The sequence below is a fragment of the Achroia grisella genome, unplaced genomic scaffold (genome assembly GCF_030625045.1).
Source record: "Achroia grisella isolate CSIRO2021 unplaced genomic scaffold, CSIRO_AGI_Agris_v1 utg1179, whole genome shotgun sequence".
Lineage (NCBI taxonomy): Eukaryota > Metazoa > Arthropoda > Insecta > Lepidoptera > Pyralidae > Achroia > Achroia grisella.
The window spans coordinates 560,460-583,351 of NW_026712591.1; the positions used below are offsets into that span (position 1 = coordinate 560,460).

The 22,892-nt window shown below is 30.2% G+C and overlaps 1 protein-coding gene across 1 annotated transcript in view; it reads left to right on the forward strand.

Annotated features, from left to right (window-relative positions):
• Window positions 1-22,892, forward strand: part of LOC131852237 (protein still life, isoform SIF type 1) — an 87,652-nt gene that overhangs the window by 21,221 nt on the left and 43,539 nt on the right. Inside the window, exons 19-20 of the mRNA XM_059202887.1 lie at window positions 4,284-4,484; window positions 4,784-4,916. Coding sequence (XP_059058870.1) covers window positions 4,284-4,484; window positions 4,784-4,916 — 334 coding nt within the window. The remainder of the gene's footprint in view (window positions 1-4,283; window positions 4,485-4,783; window positions 4,917-22,892) is intronic.

A 22,892-nucleotide genomic window follows, 5' to 3' on the forward strand; every position in this document is an offset into this window, starting at 1 on the left:
CGACGGGGATCGAGATTCCGACGGACTGAGCCTAGGTTCGAACCTTTAACAGTAACCTAAGACATTCATCAGCCTTTCATAAATTCTATTACGGCAATCGAGTACCCCTCACCCTGCCAATAACATTAGAATAGTTAAAATACATATACTAAACTTTTACGACTATAAAAAACTTCAAACGAATTCACATTTACAGACGACATACGAGTATAAATACCAATGGATTTACATTTAATAATACATATTTCGAGAAAGACATTTCGTGGCTTTTTACGCTTTCGTGGAATCCGTTTTAACGGATTCCCAAGAAAATCCAAAACTTCCGTAATTTCGGATATCCTAAACATTGATTTTGTGTCATGTGGATTTTCAATGGGCGCTATATAAGAAATCTGGGAACAAACGAAATTTCAAATAACTATATATATAATTATATAACAAACTAGCTGTTATCCAGGACTTGCTTTGCACAACTACTATTGCCCTATTCTAGAATATTTATTGAGATAAAAGATATTCTACATTTGTCCTCGTAATTGCTTATATCTTCCTATAAAATTATATTAAGATCCATTTAGCCATTGAAATGTAACAAACAGACATACTGGCATACTTTTCCATTTATTATATTCGCATGAATATCTTTACCAATATAAATTATATAATATAACCTCAAAAAGTTTAAATATTTACTAGTGACATGGAATCAGTGAAGGATGATAAATTAGTATTATCTCATCGCGCATCGTGGTGAATTTAGTTTCTAGAGAAACTACATGGAGGTCAATCTGACATGTCACATTGCTGACAATAGGGTCAAAATAGAGGCCCTAATAACTTGCCCATAGCTATTAATTTTCTCTCTCCCAAACGGAGTATTAGACAAAAACTACAGAAAGATCTTATGCCAGTACTCAGATTATTTTGTAAATTTACAGTGTCTCCATCACCGGAAGGTTAGTAAGATATAAATTGGGACACAAGTTGTTTGGGTCAAATTTCAACTAACGCCATTGGAATATAAGTCGGGCTAGTGAATTACTGGGTCATGATAGTTTTAATTCTTCTAAAATATATTTGTATAGTACATTATTCGTATAATAATATTATACAATATATGTCACTACCCAAAATAAATGTTAATAAATTGAAGCGAGCTCATATATGTTTACTTCCTGATCCATTAGTTTCAGCTTTTAGCTTTGAACAAGATGCCAATAGTGCCTTTGTGGATAAAATATTTTCGTTAGTAGACGTTATACGTAGTTATTGATCGTAGATTCCCGTATCTACTCTAGTATCATATCTCAGTTATTTTCGTAACATTTTTCGTCCTGTTTGCCCTGGGGTATACCCATTCCCGACACAGAATTAGCCAATTGCGTAGCAAGCAATTTTATGAATATTGAAGAAGGTAAAATAATTTATGATGGTGATATTACATTGAATCTTTTTGCGCTTCAATAAAAAAATGGTAAACCAAGTTCATTAATTTCAGACGAGGGCATACTTTTATCAATATTATGCTTATGAGTGATAGTATTTATTTATTTTATAGAAGATATAGCTATAGTCTGTATAACGATTGTCTTAAATAGACAATCGTTATACATACCTACTTATATTTTGATTGGGAAAGGGTGTCTGTCTGCCTGTCAATCTGTCTGTTTGTTACTTTTATATCACTATATATATAAGGCTATGCGAATCTTAATTTAATTTTACGTGAAAGTAAAATGTATACCTCTGAAATGGTATCTAAAGTAAAGTTATCGTTTTCAATTAATTGGTATTAACTTATTAAAACATCATAAGATTGCTTAACATCGGGATTAAAAGTTAATAAATATGAATAGACCCATCGCACGCCTCCATCTTAATAACTCTATTGTATCTAACACTTAATGGATCTAAAATCATCTACGTTAATCTGACAAGGCACAATAGTACCCTAATGGGACTTCCAACAATGTCTATTTGAAATTAGTTCGGGCTCAATTGTTTGTATAGTATGCATATTGTTGTTAGTTTTGTTTTATGAGATATTGTATTTGTAAATATACAGTACAAATTGAGTATATGTTTCATAAATATTTAAGTATTATGACAGTATCAAATAGAAAAAATACAACAGGTAACATACATATCTATAATACAGGAAAACGTAATTTAAAATAAAGTAGACCAATTTCAGATATGTAAATTACAAATAGAACTTCAAATTCAAAGTATTTATTATCCAAATTGATGCAGCTATAGTACCCAACATTGAAACACATATTCGTATTGAGTACAAGCAATCTGATTTCCCTCTTTCAATGAATCTAAAAATTGATAACTTGCTACGCTTGTATATTAAAATTTCAATACCGTAATCTAAAATCGATAACGGATTATTTTTTGCGCCGGAAAATATACAAGTCTATAGACATTTTCGTACGTACTAATACATATTCTACATATAACCATAAGTCTTGCTGACTGACTCAATTGGTTTTATAAAAACCAAAAGCATAGAGTTTTATGTCTAAAGGATAATAAGGAAATATGGGATTACAAATTATTTTCGAAAATTTATTCTATGAAGGTTACGACCATGACAATGTGAGAATGTATAATGGGATACATTATCACGTGGTCTCAGTGGTCTTACTGCATATCACCTATATCCAAACATTTGCATTTATGACTTTCTTCTTTGTCAATACAAAGAACCCTAACCTAAATGTATATGTGTTATCTATATAGGTATATATTTACAAAAATCTGTTACTTAGTACCCTTAGTATACATGCATAGTATAAATTTAATAAAACGTTTCAATAAAATTAAACGTGGTAAGATCCCGTGATTATAACTAATTATACATACAAATGTATATTGAAAGTAAATAATAATATATTGATTATCCTTTATTATTATTCAAATAAATAATTTCTTTTGAATAGTCATAACAATTTGTTTTTTAACATTCTTATAGATACATTCTTATAGATACTCAGAAATTTTTATAAACATCACAATCATTATATGTGTGAGCTCCAATATCTTAAATATTGGTTCCCATATTGTACATGGCTTTATCGTAGCAAACGTTAATCTGTTAAACGGGTGCTGCTTGTGGAGATTGGTCTGTTCGGGTTATTTCCTTTAAGCAAAAATGCAATGTCACAACACTGTTTCTAATTTAATTTAAAAATGAATCTTTATAATTGTGACCATGTACAAGCTCATTTGAAAAGAATAAGAGTTGAGTTTCTTGTCAGTTCTTCTTAGCTCGTAAGTGCTAACTGACAGTAAATTTGACATATTGTAAGAGTCTGTAATACCTATACCTACATGAATAAAGATATTGATTGAAATACTACTAGGGTAAGTATTTATTGTGATGTACCTATACACTAACAAAAGAGGACACAAAAACTAAAACTTGACCAAATTGATTTAATTTTCATACATTTTAATTGAACTCACTACATATTTTTCATAATATGAATGAAATACTAATGTTGAATTCATAATAATAAATTTGTGTACTTCGAAATATTATATCTATACAAGAATCCTCGGAGGGTTATCAATTCTGAAGCTGGAGCACCTGAACATGATTCTAATAATATTTTCATCGGAATTACCTATGGGAATAGGTATGTTGTCAGTCGGATTGAGTACTTTAAACCGGAACGCTGGGACACTACTCATGAAACTGAATAACTTATTCCAAGAGTTCTCCAAATATAGTGTAAAAATAATGAACTTTATATAGAAAATATCAATACCCTAGATAATCGGGAAACATTAAATTTAAAATTCTATATGGCTTACGCCCTACATATCCATTCACAAGCGAACATATGATAGTTAATACAATATGTTCGTCTTAACAATTTCTATCGGCTCACTCAAGCAAGCATCTTTCCTCATAAGAGGAAGCTTTAGTTTACCCTAGATATATGTAGGATTTAATTTCCAGTTATCCCACTCTAGCATAAATGTATTTGTGGCCGCTTTCAAATCGCACAAAAGAAGTAGAGGTAAATTGTTTTCACACTCCGTCATTGTACGGAGTATAATTACTATAGTGTTTTTCATTTTTTAAAGATATTTTTTGCTGTGCGATTACGATTTCTTTTGAGAATTACTTGCGACGGGACATAAAATTAATCTCTAGTGGCTCCATTCATGTTATAGTCTAGATTCAAAATAACTGAAAACCGTCCCCGAAAACATTTTGTAGTTCCCTTATGGAGTAAACTTTAACTTTACTATTGTTATCTATTCAGTTTCGTGAGTGCGTCCCGTTGCGCCTCTTGTATTGGCGAATCAGCACGTCAAGCGTGGTACCGCCACTCAGACGGTTGGCGTGGAGCACCGCCGCCGGGCCCGCGGCGCTCCCCATGGGACTCTTTGCCCAGTCTCCGACACGAGGGCAGCCTTAATGACTCCGGCTATAGGAGCAATCGGGCTGACAGTTTCGAACAACGGTAATCATGAAATTTTGCTTGGCTGGGATTTGCATGTCAGACAAATCTTAAAGCTTTAATCTTAAGAAAATTAGTATGTAGCCAGTTAGGGAATATAGAAAATTATAAATATAACTAAATTAATTGCAAATTGGCTAATAAATTATCATAAATTACACTACACAGCCGAATTTATTACACTCTCTATTATTTTTAGTTTGTATAAGTTAAAATGTTTTGCATAAAATTTGATTTTAACTGATTAGTAATTATTATACTTTTGAATAAATGCAATTTACATATTTGTTTTTTTGTTCTAGAGGAGTATTCGATCGCCAAGATAGCGTACGGTCAGAATACACGAGTGATCGCGAATCAACCCGTTATGGTATCGTTCAGCAGGCTTCCATAGATAGTACAGACTCAAGAATTTGCTACTTAACATCGAGTGAGGTTAGTATTGTAATGTCTTTATTTTATTTGTATTGATTTTTATTGAAATTATGAGCACGTAGTAATAAAGTAAAGTATACATTTTATTTATTGAGTACTTACCTGTGGAAATACTCAATTATAAATTATAAATGGAGTAAGTGGAGCCTATATCTGCAGTAAAATACGAAGTTCTCAGACGACATGCTGTTATCTTCAGAGCAAAAACGTGTTTGAACTATTTCCTATAGCTGCGATATACAACTGTCGCTTCAAGATTTTTTATAATAATAATATAAGCCCCTGAAAAATCACATAGCATCATCTAATTCCTCTCTTCCTCTAGAGATTTTGTTATGGGTACTAGACAACTGATATAAATACTTTGTATTTTTTTGTGAATGTATAACAACAATAAGTTTTAAACCAGTGACCATTTTAGTTAAGTTACAATAAGTAAGTCGGTGTACTAAACTATCAAAATCCAGGAACATAGTGGTTGAAAATGTAGTTATAATGCACAGTGGATTTAACAGCAATAGCATAAACATTCAGGACGATATGTGGGTGTTCAGATATCCACAGACCTACCAGATGGTCACGGATTTGATCTGCGTACAGTACAAATATTTATTTAAACTGATGAATATTTATTTACATTTAGATTTTATTGGTAGAATATTCTTAGGTTCGAATATTCTATGACTCCACGAGTGCAATAAAAGTAAGTCACAGTCGCCTCGCTAATGTGGTAAACAATATCCAGACGGCTTGTATATTTGATAAAATATTTTCTGCGTAAGTGTGCTCAATTTTGTTATAAACTTAAAAACTGCTGTGCGATAATGTGTAATAGGGATATCTTACCAAATGTATAAGAAATAAGTACTGTAAAGGTACTAGTTTAAGAATAGAAAAATAAAAACGAATTCTCCCAAATCTTCATGGATAATATAGCATTAGCTAGTTAAATCGAGGAAAGACCCCAGCTTCTAGTAGTGGTATATTTATGAACTGAAAAAATGGATATATACCTACAAGGAAAATTCAACCCACGCGCGTCCATTTATAAAGATACACCTAACTATTACGTAATTAAGTTATATCTTGATAAGCTCATTGTCCTGGATTTTACGCTTCAGTAAGTTTTACGGTTGTTTAAGTTTTACGATAGTATAAGGCACTAAAAACTTGACAAAATATGTTGCAACTCGCACTTTGGGTAATCACCCAAAGCTGAGCTATTTCAAAGGGTCAACGCTTTCAAGAAAACTTAAAATATTATAGTGGTTCCAGTAACGAAAATATCATGTTATAAAATATATGTTTAGTTTTATTTAATGTCTCTTATTTACTATGGTTAGATTATCGGCAGATTTATTACAATTATATAAATATATATATAGGGTATATAAACGGGATATATTATATATCGAGGTCACGAGGTGAATCGATCTGTAACCAGGACGCTTGTAATAGTGTTGAAATACCGGGAGCTCATCCCGTTTACATAATGTGTTTCTTCAATTGTAAAAAACCCCTTAAAAAGAACAAAAGATTAATATTATATTAAAGTATTAAACGTTATTTATTTTGTATTAGTAGTTTAATAATTGCATTTTATCAAAAACAATATGACTTAAAAATTTTAAAACAATATATACGTTATACCTTCTATAGTTATAGTATACTAACCTACACTTATAGAGTCTACTAAAAGAGACTAATGTAAATATTTTTACAAAATAACAAAGCACTAATTAAAACATGCCGAATGTTTACTAGGAATACTGATTCCTCGTAGTTTACAACAAAGGGCATCGATTTGATTACAAATCTAATTGAGATTCCGACAAGCTGCAGCGGATAATGCCTGACTCAGCCTTGCCTTTGTGTCTACAGTTTGTAGGAAATTGCTTTATTATTTATTCTACGTGATGTTTATATATGCGTAGGTGTATAGTAAACTATACAGAATACTATAATAGATTTAGAGCAACATCTCTATTTTAATTATTCTATCATTAATTATTTATCAAAGCTATAAAAGCTAATTCTTTATATCAAAGCTATAAAAGCTTATTAATTTTAAAATTATATTCTAGAATATAATTTTACTACTAGTAGCTAATTCAATCTTTGTTCAGTCTGAAATTCCAAGTTCAAACCAATTATAAGTGCTATAGTTGAATAACTGTATTAAAATATTTTAATGTACTACAATAAAATTTTGCTTAAAAAGAAAATATTTTTCATATTGTAAAAATGATGTTAATTTCTTATAAAAAGAGACGAAAGTACCTCACTGATATCTCGATTATACTTCGAGAGTAAAATTCTTAAGATTCATAATACGAATATGCTGTTATAATTGTTTAAAACTTAAAATGTGTTATCTTCTGCGCCTGCCAAATATGTTTTCATATTAGGCTTTCTGCTTTCATATACAGATTTAGGAGGATCAAAAATTATTAAGGATAACACGTGCATATTATATGACATGTATATTTAACATAAGTCTACATACTATATACTGTTAGTCCAACCAACAAGTCATAACAGTTTCAATTAGTTTAAACGATATTAATATATTATTCGAAATTAATTTATGTTCATTAACAAGTATGTACTCAAATCATCGTTACATAAATACGTGCTCTAGTCTATTAAATTGAAATTGAAATACTCTTTGCAGAGAAAAAATCTATTGGTATTAAATAATTCAATTTCCTTACTCAGCATTTTTAAATAATTTTCATCAATGATATTTCATTATAAGGCAAAAGAGATTTACAGTAATGGACTTAACTTTGATTCATTTAATATACATTTGTCTTTGTTTGAATTTTCTTAAAATATTTAATACGCAACCGATAAGAAAAATACCAAATATTAAAAAAAAGACATTTCAGTTGATAATAGAGTTATTATGGCTTTTTAATATCTAGTAAATTTTTTTGGTTATTCATTAAATAGCTTTCCTTAACCAGATTTAGCTTTCCTTCCTAACAATCTAAATTTTGATATAGGTAAGGTGTAATGGTGGTACTATTAGAATAGTGTACTATATAGTGTAATGTGTGTTGTGTAAGATTGCAAAAAAAAAAAGTTTTTACAGGCCGGTCTGAAAAGTTCGTACCGAATAATTCTGTATATCGAGAAGTTTTTTTATAGTTTTATGGATGTAAAATGAGTCGTAATTAAAAAGAAAATATTGTCTCTTTTCTACCTGTCAATAAGGTGTATTATTTATTATTAATTTCGAATACAGAAAAATTAATTACAAGTTACTACATGTAATCTATTAGTACAAACTCTTGGAATAAGAAATGTTATTTTTATTGCTTTAATGGTAGGACAATTGAAACTCAAAATAAGGTATACTACGTATGTTTCATTAAGTATATAATGCTTTACAAAATTTGTCTACAACATAAACATTTAAGATCACTGCTAGGTGACGTTAAACTACATCATCTTAGTAAAATAGGTAACAGTAAATTCTAACTTCCATTGTCTACGCTTCGTTGTACATAACATATATACTTATGTAATGCAGCATAATGTATACAGGTGTGATATAAATGTAGTATGCAGAACCAGTCTATAATGCCGTAGCTATTGTCAGTCCGGAGCAAGGTCTGGGATAGTTCGGCCATGATCGGTGTCGATCGGAGGAGTTTGCGCGTTGGGGCTCGCGTCGCTGCACCCCAACCTCCTCCAATCGTATCCTGAACGTAGCATCAAAAATATTATTTTGAGGTTAACATCTTCCACTTATAATACAATGAATCGCGGCCAATCGTGGGTTCCGAGTGTATAGGTACCTCGAATAATTGACGTGTCGAATGTCGCGAAAGAGAACTCTCAACCGTAAATTGAGACGTTTTGTTTGTGTAAATACAAAGCTTTTACTGTCAAGTGCACGGACAAAGAAGATTCACGTCGTTCTCGCTACATTCTAGTTCATCTCCAAAACTTAATACATGGTTGTTTTAGGAAAGACTGTACCTCCCAATAAACTGTTGTGACATTATGCGTCTCAGAAACATATCTCATGTGTCAAAGTGAAGTCAATTCTCAGGCCTATTTCGATGGGATTGTTGTCAAACATAGTTAATGCCTCCTTACTATACCAAAAGATTAAAGTAATTAGCGAAAAATCTAATTCTATTAGAGTTCCTGCTTGTATAATGCTTGATCCACCTGTGATAATTCATCTTGTTAAATGTTATCTTTGTGTGTAATTTCCAAAGCTGCCAATATTTACTACTAACGTTTTATTGCAATTCATAGTGTTCAATGTTATTAATAAGTAAAACATAGTTATATAATTGTCAGATGGTTATAGATAATTTATTACTAGTTAAATTGTATGAGACTTTCAACGCACAGATATATACTATTGTTGGATATAGATAGTTAATTTAAATATATAAAGTTGTTCATTTATTGAAGTTTGCAAAGCAAATACGTTATTACTATGTTTGTATGGTAACTGCATGGGGGCCATCAAATCAAAGAATGCTGTTTTTATGAAGGTATTGTTCAATTTATATTTATATATAACGTTAATATTAGTTACTATTAGTGATATTTTACTCAATGCATCATTCTACGTTATTCTTGCTTTACCTTTAAATACAATATACACAAAAGTAAAAACAGTATAAAATAAAAAACTTAAGCTTAAATTTATATGGTCAAATTACAAATTCATGGTTTCTGAAATAGGCTATTGATATGACATTCAGTCGGATGGACAGTTACAACAAAAAAGGTATATTAGTTACAATAGAGAAAATTTTTGTAAAGATTAATTTTAAACTATAACGTACTAATATTATAAATTCGAAAGATTTGTTTTTTTAGAAAGCCTATATTCTTTCTCATAATATTAACTTCTTTTTATTATCTTCATGTCAAATTTCATTAATTATCGATCAGCTGCAGGCTTGAAAAGGTTAGACAGGCAAACCTATATTAAACAATCCAGAAAACCTTATACCAACAAATAAATATACCCGCGACTTGTTTACTGTGTTTTTGATATAAGATAACGTATCACTCCCAAACTCCCAACGTCAAATTTCAATAAAATTCGTTCATCCTTTCATTTGTTAAAGGTAGCAAAAAGTTATACTATCAAAGAAAACGATCAATTTAAAAATCATGTGAGCTTTATAAAACTTATTGAATCTCCAAATATTAATCAAATTAGTAATGTGAGAAAAGAACTTTTATCAGATAATATTATATTAATTGTATCTATATCTCAATCAATATAATATATCAATATTAAAATAATTAGATAGAATATTTCCTTATATATAAGATATTATATTATGTAAAAATTCTTAGATTGATATACATATTTGATATAAGATATGTTTTTATAATTTTTGCTATGTTAATACTATTAAACATAAAATTCGGTGAGTATCGTAAAAGAGTGTGTAAGAGAAATTCAGAGTGAGTAAGAGAGAATGCTTTTTTTTATATTATTTTAAATAAAATATCCTACTTTGTTTATTTAAATGGCTTCCGTTTCAGAAACATTATCTAATGTGCTCCAAACTACCATGTATTATCTATACATATATATAAAATTGGAGTGTCTGTTTGTAATATTGAAGTAACCGTTTTTACTACATGCATATGAATATAAATACGCTACAGACACCAAAATGACATTTTTTACTATTTTTGTCTGTCTGTTTGTTTATTCCGGCTAATTTCTGAAATGGCTGGACCGATTTTGACGGGACTGTTATTGGCGACTTTTACCATAAGGAATAACTTAGGCTATTTTTATATTAGAAAAAAAAAAAGTCAAATTCCACGAGGACGATGTCGCGTGTACAGCTAGTATTATATATAAAAAAAATTTGGGATCAAAGCGCAAAATATATGGTGCTGGATATATAATAAATTCTTTAAATCCGTAAAAGTCTATTAATAAAAGGTACCTACAATTGATAATTAGACTTATTCGTGGATATTGCTCAATACAGACTATTTCGAAGGGAACTGCTGGTATAACTGTTATAATCACATTCATTACAAAGAAATAAAGATATCATCTTAAATGATAAATAATATACATCTCTTAAATGTATATAGCTATTATATGTACTATGTCTAATATATTTCAGTTAAGCCGCAAAACTAAATTGGTCTATTTATAATAACAGTAACTCCTTATTTATGATAAAATCTCCCTAAAAATACAACCTGAACAAAATGAGGCCGTTAATTATCCGTAGAGGATTCCGGTGGTAATAAATTACTTGGGGTGGACTGTGATAACGGTAGACGTGTATCTAAGGAATTTTGTTCCTACTTAGCTTCCCAAAGTCAATGCACGACATACAATACTTATTCGGACTCATTTATACTTGTACCAGGCTTTCCGTGTTAACTAACTTTGAAGACATAATTGTTCTCACGTGGAATTTATTTATATTATTATATTTTCTTCATAGATTCTTTACCGTGTCATTCAGATATGTATGTATATACATACATATCTGAATGACACGGTAAACCACGTATCACCTACAATATTGGTAGTTTATTAATAAAACTACTATCAACTCCTCTTCTCGACATTTAAGTTATAAAAAGGTAACTAATATATAGACAGACAGTCGTACTTCATATTATATTAGTATGGAAATGTGGATTAATCCATTACAAAATCAGCATATGTAGTTTATTTATGACAGAATATTTGTCCAAAGATATCGCTATTCATTGGTTTTGCTCCGGCATTCTGCATCAGTCAAATTTTAAGATCTCATCGAATAAGAAAACAATATATAGAATAATTAAGACTGAGGGTTTACCTCATTGTATTTTATTTAATATTATAAACGTAAAAGTTTGCGAGTATGATTGGATAGATGGATGGATGTTTGTTGTTCTTTCACGCATAAACTACTGAACAGCTTTTTATAAAACTTTACAGTAACGTGGCTTATACGTCAGAATAACACAGAGACTATAAATTTAATGCGTAAAATTTAATTTTCCGCATTAAATCGGGTGTACTGCAAGTTAAAAATAATTATTAATGTAGGTTATTCAGAATTGGTTAAAATATTGCATACTACAGTGTAAAAAATACATATTATAATTGAGAACCTTGTCCTTTCTACCTACACCAATTTGAAATGCAAATTTGTTGTATTTGTTTCACACCACCCTTTTCTACTCGTATTTTATTGTAATAGGAGCCTAAAGGCCTCATGTTTATTCTTGAATGCGGTCGCGAAACGCGTTTGCTATAACGCGGACACTGTAAATTGTGTCAAGGTCGACTTTCTATTGATCCCACTTCTTTCGTAGCGACAGCCGACCCATCCCGCATGTTTTCCAGTTTATCCCTGCTAATATATATAAGTAGTTTTTGCATCCGATTCAAACAATCAATTTGATTACGTAACTGATTTTTCTTTGATATGTATGTAATATGATAATTATGCTAATTACGAGTATGTATAATAATTGAATAATGAGATTCAAAAAGATTAATTATACATGTATATTATAATTTATAAATTATTTGGGAAATCTGAATTCATTATCTTAATTTTAACAACAATAATATACCTAATATCAACGACAATTATTTTTTTATAATACCTTATTATTAAATAATATCATATTAAAGTTTACATTTACAAAGGTAGAGATATATACTTTTTTCCTATAATAAAATTAATGTTAAACTTAATTCAATTCAATGTAAGGTACGTTACCTTACATTGAATTGAAGTATAAAATAGTAGTTTCTAGACAAATATACAACATTTTTCGTGCTAGCTAAATAAATGACTGAGAAAATATCTCAACATGATATATTTCCCCAGGAAACAGGTTATACGATGAAAGACAGGTTATATATTGTACGTAATGTACGCCATTTGGAGGGTGGCTTTTAGAATATCTTAAAATGGAATTTTCATTTTCTTATTTTGTTTGCTAATATTATTCTATATATATCGTCTAAATTTAACCAATAATTTTATGCTATTTTTACTAGTTGCTACTTTATTAAATATTACATAAACATAAGATAGTACTTATAATATGCGATAATATATAAGGATTTATTACGAAATATGCATCGGACTTCATTTTCAAAAAATTCTTATATGACTCCATGATTTTTTTTGATATGAATAACTTGATTATTCCTGCTATACCGACAATTGTCACATACAACATATTGTCACACTGCAAGCTATTTAGAAGCTTCGTGAGACAAATTATGCGATGACACGCACATGCTCGTACCTAAAACAGCGCGTAGCATTTATATTCCTTGCTTGGGCGATTTTGAGCTTGAGTCTCACATCGACTTTAACATAAAACTCTATATATCAGAAGTCAGTATCTTCAAAGGATTTCTTGATTTATTCCAGCAAAAGCAATCGACGAGATTCGCTTTACATCGAAATAAAGTCACACGATCATAGATTTGAGACCTGATCATTCTATTTGATGTCTGAATTTGTGACAACTCACAAATTTCGAACGTCAAATCTACAGTCGTTGATCAACTACGGATGAGAAAGGTGCCATACGAGCACCCCAAGAGCAATCCCAAGATTGTGATGATTGCTGAGTTGCTTCTGTTTTATACTCTATAATAATACTTATATAATGCAGTGACAATATACATAGTTTCAAATAAATGATATAATTTACTATAAGAGCAGTAGAATATGGTCGTTAGGAGAAAACCTTACCTTACCAGTGTTTTGACCTAGAGCAGAATATTATCTGTACATATTATAGCTTATAACAATATTCTTTACTTTTTATACAAGAATGGTTATTAATTAAATGTCTGAAAATGTAGAACGCGAAGGCAAAGAACATTCTAATCATTTGGATTAATTAATTCAATATTTATATATTATGAAACTATGTACAAATTATTTCGTTCTAAATTTTTGTATAATGAATGATTTTTTATACCTTTTTTTTATTGTATAATACTTGTAAATTAATTCATAATGTCTAATTTATTCCATTTTATTTGTTTCAGGTAAGCAAATTAATCATTTCATAAATTTACGGTATTGTTTTTTTTTTGGTGAAAAGGTAAGCACACATTTCTTTTCTTTTTAATGATAGGATTATGGTAGGTAAGTATTACAATAATCTTAATATATTATAATTCTGATATGTACTACATAAACCTTTTGGGCAATTTAATTATGATTAATTCGATGATATGGAAGGTGTTAATTTTCCGACAAATAAACTTTACTTATAATATTAAGAACATTCCTGTTAGCATATTAATTTGAATATAAAATATGTACCTTAAAATAAAAATTTTATCAATATACATTATATTATCATTATATATTTATACTTCATTATAAATTTTATACTTCGAATATGTAAAGCAAACAAAAAAAAAAATTAGGTGTCGCTGATGCTTAAATTTAAATAGTTGCCCATATCAATTGTGTAGTAGCAATTAAATACTGTGTACAAATTGTGCTACACTAACCCTACAGAGCTGAAAGATATAGTGCAGGTGAATCGTTAAGTAAACTGGCGTTGCGTAAAATAAATGGAATACAGGAATTCAACGAATGCAGGACTCAGACAGAACCTTTACTTAAATACCTATGAGGAAAAATCTTCTAAAACATAAGATAATCTTGATAATAATATTATCTAAACCTATAAGTTTTGTCTAGTATTATCAGATTCACCAGCATAATTGAAGCCTATACAAATTAATTTATACAGTGCCCGCATAATTATTTCTGTTGCGTCGATAACATATCACAGCCTCCGCAGTCCCTCAAACTTTCTTACTCTAATGACAGAGTAGCAGCGCTGCTGCTACGTAAATGCATAAGGCTATCCCGCTCAGAGGAGCAGTAATGGATTTCGATACTTATGTTAAAGCCACACAGAGCGCTCTATGTGATCGGTGCAATGACGATGTACAGTAGGGAGGAAAGGGGCAAGAGGGGAATTTGTAGAATTTTCACGCCTGCGCCCCACCGACGTTACAATATTCTCTTGTAACATAGATTGCGTACGGTTCGTTTGCTCGGTCAATTATCTTCAACGTATCGAAGCAACGACATAATTAAATTCAATACTGTACCTACAAGCATTAATCTTTTAGATTGAAATTCATTATGTACCTAGTATTTATTTTATCATTCTTTTGTAACCTCCATTGTTCATAAATTATAATGTAATACAACTAATAACCCTTTAGAAGTTAAGGTATATAATAACGTTTGCTGATGTGAGCGCGGTTGTGCCTTTGATCTAAATTTTGTGCGAGAAAATGGAAAATGAAGACCGTAATTAAATTGATAATTATGTTCACTTAGATGAGTAATAATAAGAATTTATGATTCATTTACTTACTTACTCTAAACTTTTATACCTTGTCGACATGCATAAGTAGCTTTAAACTACATACCTACGTAATTATAGACATGAAATTTTATAAATTTAATACCAGCTTCAAACGTGAAAAGAGATTTCCTCTTTGTAAAGATGGTTTAAAGTAAGTAAGCAGTAGCTTTAAGTAGCTTATTAGGTAATAGGTAGTAACCTATTACCTGCGACTTCGTTTGAGATAGAAGAGGCAATCTATGTAGGTACGAGTATGTCCTCGCAGTACAAATTATCTTTACATCTTTCATTAAGATTCGTTCGGCAATGGAGAATAGGTAACAAATAGACAGACGCTTTCGCATTTAACATGAGGTATATAATTTCTCTTTGCATTAAATTTTCACCGATTATACAATAATTACGGTATCTAATTGTTACATTTAGTGAAAAGGGTCTATCTATGTACTTTCAGGATGGTCTCGTTACTTTGTGAAAATTTAAGTAGGTTGTTTCTCATGAATAATAAATTACATTAAACGACAAACCATTATAGTTAAGAAGCTTGAATGTTTGTGATACTTACAAGTTACCATATCATGAACAGATGAAACGTTACTTTATTATAACTTTTTCATAAGGTAATCTCCAAAAACATATGTATTGAATTTTTTATTTCTAAAGCTTGTGCACGTGTGTTTGCACTGGAGGAAAGTAAAAATGACTGCGAAAATTAAAGACTCAGATAAAATCACACCCAAAACCGTCACTTTTTGTAGATTGATAGATTATTAACTGAGATCTTCTTTTATAATTTTTTAGCTTAAATTATGATAGGCAATATTCTTATTCCTAAGGCTACGGGCAATTTTGTGAAATCATATTATTATTTCGTTTGTCATAACGAATACACTCAAGTACCTATTATTTTGCCGGACCGTCCTCTAATTTAACTGTTACAAATTTAGAATGGAAATAACGAGGTACTCCTAAATAATGAGTTCAGTCCAGAGGAGACTCTCTAAAATATCTATTTATTAGAATATAACTGAATTACTTTAACGTTATAATAAAAGATATATTATCAGTAACAATCATTACTGAAATTGGATCGGAAACCAAACTGTATAATGAGTGAAAATGTAAATGAAGTAATGATAACCATTGCCAAAGAGCACAATGAAGACTATAGAGTAAATAGTGATACCCATGATGTCGCCAGCCGCCAAGTTACTTGGCGGCAGGATTAGATGAGACACCTAACAAATAACTAGGAATTCTCCTTCTAGTAACCCATTTCATAACGCTCTTTTAGAAGAACCTCGGTAGTACGCTTATTGCAATAGATGAGTATGTACAAGACCATTTAAAGAGAGAAAATTTAAAGTTGGGTTTGACATTCTGGTTGATGATAAGGAATAAAATGCTTGTTATCTCTATATGCATATTTCTTAATAACGCTGTGGATGGTATGAATGGAGATAAATATAGAGAAAGACTATATATGTATATATATCCAAAGGTTCGATACGTATAGTGTGTAAACCATTAGTGATTGATTTTATGCCATGTGATAAGACCTTTGAGTGATATGTGTGTACTAATTTAGTCGGTCATATAGCCTATTACTTTAATTGATTGAAAATAGATACATACGATTCATTTCTAAAGTGCTTCATCCGAGTTTTTAATGCATGAAATAGTGTAAAAAACCTATATTATAAAAAATAAGTTAGGTCTATTGTACATAGTTACTATAGGTTAAGTCGATCAAAGTATAATTTGAATCGAAGAACTAACAAGAAACTCTACTTTAACTCATTTCATTCGAGATTGTTTAGAATTATAATAATACATAACCGCGGCAATGTCTGCTTTACTTGAGAAAGATAACATCTCCGTCCTCACTTTTCCTTAAATTTTATTAAGATCCGTTCAGCTATTTAATCGTGAAATGTTAATAAACACACAGACACACACTTTCACTATTATGTTAGTATACTTAAAAAGAAACATGCATCGGTCTTTACGCTACTTACATTTGCGATGACATTGGTCTGTCACTTCATGTCTTATGTTTGTCGGCATTACCATGTCTTAGCGTACTCGCCGGAGCATGTAAACATTCAAGTTCAAATGCGACCATAAAACATCAAAAGGATCATTGCGCTCAACGTCTCATAAACTTGTCTACAGACTTCGACAAGCAGTGCTGAATACGTAACAAGGTTTCCTATTTATGCCATTCAAGATTCTATTTCTAAATGGTTTAACGATAATGTAAGTATGAAATCAACTTGTTCTGCATCTCATTATTTAAGATTAAAGCGAGCGATGTTATAGGTGGATCTATTTAGTATCGAAAGGCAGGAAGTACGACGTAATGTTTAAAACTTCTTAAAATTTAGTTGCGACTTTTATTTCTACTGACTACATGAATTCTACATTTCTACTCTCAATGTCAGTCTCAGTCTCAATGAAATTCACGACACTTTTTAGGCCTTACAATAATCCTAATTTATATACATATATATGTCTGAAAAATATTATAAATTCTCTGTTGATTTAATATTTCTGTAGAAATCATAAAGAAACCGAACTGTGAATGATTCAATTGCCATTTTTTTGTCATTAAAAGATAAAGTTTTAAAATAATATTCTAAATATTTTAACTCTTCTCCTTTAATTTTAAAGACCTATTAATTCTTAGTTGCGAATGTGGAAAGCGTCAGACATCCGGAGACATGCGACAACCGCATTCCCGTCTGGCATGTCATCCCCATGCTAGAACTATTTCCCGCTTCATAGCACAATCCACTATCTATTATCCACTTACAAATTAAATTTGGTATGCCAAGTTGGTGCTTACTTATTCCTTATCATCAAAACCGACGCTTACAAAATGATTGACGTCTAGTAAAATTATATAAGATTTTCCAAAGCCGAAACTGGAATTAGGTGATGTGATATAACAGGTGTTATAATAAACTGTTCCTACGTAGACTTATTATAACCACAAGAAGCAGTTATATTAATCTCGGTGACAATAAATTATGTATGTATAACAATATATATATAATCACACACAGTTTTTGCTGTTGCCATTAAAATGCGAAAAATGTTTTCCGTGTGGTTAAGGGAAATCTCTAATTAGGCTGAAATTCCGCTGCGTTAGTCCGCCTTAGTTCGACTTATTTTATTTATTCATCACAGATATCCGCCGACTTTTTATATGGAGCAAAGATTGATGACGTAATCCCAAAAGTTTGCAATAGCGTTGTCAGAACTTGTTACAACCAATATAATTTGACTTAAATTAGATTTTATAGACTTTCTTTTGGCTCCATTTTTAAACAAAGACTTATTTCTAAGCCTCTTATATTTACAGTTAAAGAATTTAAAGAATATTAGTTATCAGTATTGTATTTCAATAAATAAATAAATATGTATAGTACAATAAATAAGTAATATCGAATCAGATTACTACTTAATCAGTAATAAATCATGGAAATAATCAACTTAACGGAATGTTGATTCCGATGCATGTAAAAATAAATATCCGAATGGATCGTGCGTTAATTTGGACGCGATAAATTAAAGACTAGGTTGATATAGTAGTAGGCGGGTAGAGCGGAAGAGCGGGGCACACGGGCGCCGCCCGCCCGCAGGCGCGCGTGCTCCGATAGCGCCCGAGGTGGTACGATCGTTTCACTCCGAATCGTAACGAAGTTCGACGATCGCAACCACCCTCCGTCGACGCGTGCTGGCTGGCTCCAGTCGCAGCGAGGGCCGCCAGGGCGTTGGAGCGGTTCAGTGTGTGCCAAGTGCTGGGTTATGTAACTCAAAAAACTTATTTATTTAACAAGTTAAACAATTGGACTAGTAACGTGGTTGCACTTATATCGATAAATGAAAATATTAATATGTAGTCATCGCGTTTAATTAAACCTATTATTTTATTATGTGTAGAAGTGATGTGTACGCCTATCCTCGCGGCGATACTACGTCAGAACAGGTTTATCGTTTCGTTTAAAAATGTGTAGTTAAAGATTTTTCAATTCAATTTTTTTTTGCTATTGTTTCAATACTTTATATTATATACAATTAAATTATCGATTTCTTGAGTGTTATTAAGACAAATCCTTTACTTTTAATTGTAAAAATATATATTGTTGTTCGTAATTAAGCCCAAGGTTTTATCTAATGTAAGCTTTAATTGCAGTCGATTGACGGTAAACAATGTAGGTTAAGTTATAACGGCGGGGCGCTCGACGATGTTGTTCCAATTAAAAGAACAAATAGAACCAAACAAATGGGATTTTGGCGCAATGCAGGACGTTGGTTGATAACGTCCACGCAGTAGCGGTGACTCATTCCGAATCCATAATTGCTTAGCCGATCCAATATACGATTTAATTCTCTGTACGCAATGATTGTTTTCTCTGTATAATAAATGTTTAATAGTATCCAGTACGAAAATTTTATATTCGCTCGTATCTCTTAGTCCACAAATACGGTGTAGAATATTTCGGTTTTTCTATTACCTATCTATGTTCTGATGTGTAGGTATATTATAATATGAAAATATCAATAAATTTTAATCAGCAACAAAAATGGCTGAAAATAGGGTACAGAGTGATTCTGTTTCAAGTAAAAGAAAAATTTAGTATTTCAATTTCATGGCATACGATTATGAAGCTCATAGATTTAAATAACACAAATTTATATTTAATTAGGTTTCGTAAAGAAACAAAATTATTCTAGATTGTTTCATTTATTATGCATTTATATCAAAAACATACTCATATTAATTGTCTACATTTCCATCATTCATAGTTCATTGCTTAATCGGCATTTATTTTTCAATATTATTCGATGTCATGGTCACAATAAAAGTTGTAAAACTATATTACAAAAACAATTTTTTTTTTGTTTATTTAGGAAGATTAACGGTGTAATTTTACATGTTACTTGTCATATAAAATTATCCTATGTCAATTAATAATCTTCGCCAATAGTATTACCAAATTAAATTTTTCATTAGCCAATTTTAACATATTGAGACAGTGTTTCAGTTGTAGTTATACAGTACAAGTAAATAGACCAACAATTTCATATTAAACTGTAGCGAGGAAACCATAAAATGCAATATATATAAAACTCTTTAAAAGTAATCTTCTTATCTTTATTGAATACTATTGTAGATGCTACAATATGCTACTATGATAAAAGTACACCTATTTTTATTCCAATCTTCGACATTGTTTAGTTTCAGTTAGTAAAGTCTAATATCTTTTCATTTTATTAGGTTATATAGCAAACCAAAACGTTTCGGCTCAACATTCAAAGAAAAAAATAATAGATGCGGTAATTTAGTAATATAATAAATAACTTTAGTTTTCAAAATCTAATCGGATTTTGAAAACTAAAGTTATTATATTACTAAATTACCGAATTCGTGTCTCAATGGTTGACTGGTAATATTATGCTAACAGCATATAATTTTCCTTTTGTACATATATATACAATATATACAAATGTGGTACAGAACTTAATAAGGGCATTCTGAAGTTGACGAAGTAAATAGTGAAGGGTTCACACATGACACTAGATCTGTGAAGTTAAGATGTAAATTATTGCAACGAATATAACGATCATTAAAATACTATCTCGAAAATATTTATATTTATATTTCTGATATTCTCTAAAGGATAGGCAGAGAAGTATGGAGAAGAATATATAAAGAATTATCTACGCTGACATATAGAAACCCAATTAAGCTGGCACCTGTATGAGCAGATTACATTAAGCCTACGATATAAATTTAATTCGAATCATATATTTTATTTATCGGTAATTGAGAATTAATATCCAAATTATTAATTAATATTTAACCTGTATATATATTATATAAAGTTTTAAATTTTTCATAGTCTTCAAATGATTAGTGTTGTTTCAGTTGTGTTCGAGTAAATAAAAATAGACTGTCAAAACATTTTGCAAATCATAATTTAACTTCAGGCTAGATACATAACAAAGTAAATAGAGCCAGACGTATTCTTACATACATTTTTCTGCTTTGTTCATATTTGTACCTCTGTTTTGTTGAATATGTTGGAGTTCCTAATACTCAAATTGAAAAAAATACATCCATCTACATACATCCCCAAAAGTCAAATATTTATACTTAAAGCAAAACTCCCTTGATCAGTAATATAATAATAGTGGGTAATAATAGACTGGTATCTTTATTTTTAGAAAAAAAAACAATATCTAGGTCTAAGTTTATTATGATAGCGAGATTTTTCATAATATATATACAATCTGAAATCTTAGAAAACTTTTCTTATATCAAGTCCAATTAAAAAATATTGCAACTTGGCAATGGCACAGAATAAATCACCATATCGAAGCGAAAATAGTTTTTGTTGCCTCTAACTAGACTTTACTGTAAAATATTTTTTTATATCTTTTGAAGTTTGATGCGGTCTCAACAAAATAATGATATTTTACTAAATTTAAGAGTAGATGAAGATGCCGATAATTTAACACCTACCCGTTACTCTACAGTTTACCCGTAATTTTGGCTTACAGTTATTTTTTTGTGAATAGAAAGGTAATTTAAATGCTATATACATTATATGGTAATTTAGATACTTATTATTCAATTATTTTCCATACACTGTGTTTTTATGAAACAATACAAGTTATTTTTCAGTACTTTATATTTAGTTAAGAAATAGATGGCAAGTAGTTGGACAATCAATAATGTAATATAATATTATAATTATAATTTACTTATTTAACTACATGTTCAATTTTTCGCTCTTTGTTGAATACCTATAATAAATAGTTTATTTTTATTTTTCTATCTAGTATAGACTTTAAATTCTAATGACTGTAGAATATTTTAATTACTATAATGAGTTACGGCTTACTATGGATGATGCAGGAAGATATAATATGACCATGATATTGTTATATTTATTTGTTTAGTGTTTCAACATCCAAGTAGATTTTGCTATATTAATATCTATTTATTAGTATGTAGTGTAGTATTAACTGGTATGTTAAGAGCACTTTGTGTAGTTGACGAACTGAATGCAATGTCGCTTTGGTGCGGCGTTTCTCGCCCTACTTCACTTGAGAAAGTTCGCGCACGCTATTAGCGTAATTAAAACGCGACGATACTTCAAAAAGATACATCATACTTTACATCATCTGTCATAGTTTTTCATTGTACTATTATATAATACGGTATAATATAATATGTACATACTTATATTATAGTATTCTATAGTTTTATAAAAACTTATAACTAATGTTAATGACAAATAATGAATAACCTTGGACCTAAAGATCAGTAATGGATGACGAGATGTAACTCGAATTATTGAATAATGAATTTACCTCACTCGATATTTCAGATACTACCTACATATAATATTATTTACCACCTATATATATGATATGAAGTCAATATGTGGATTGGTGCTACATTGAATGTACGATTGCTGAATGTCGAATGTAATACATAAAGCTGAATACTAAAGTAATGAATGAATGAGTTAAGTATAAAGGTAGACTGATTAATAAAATAAATTATATAGG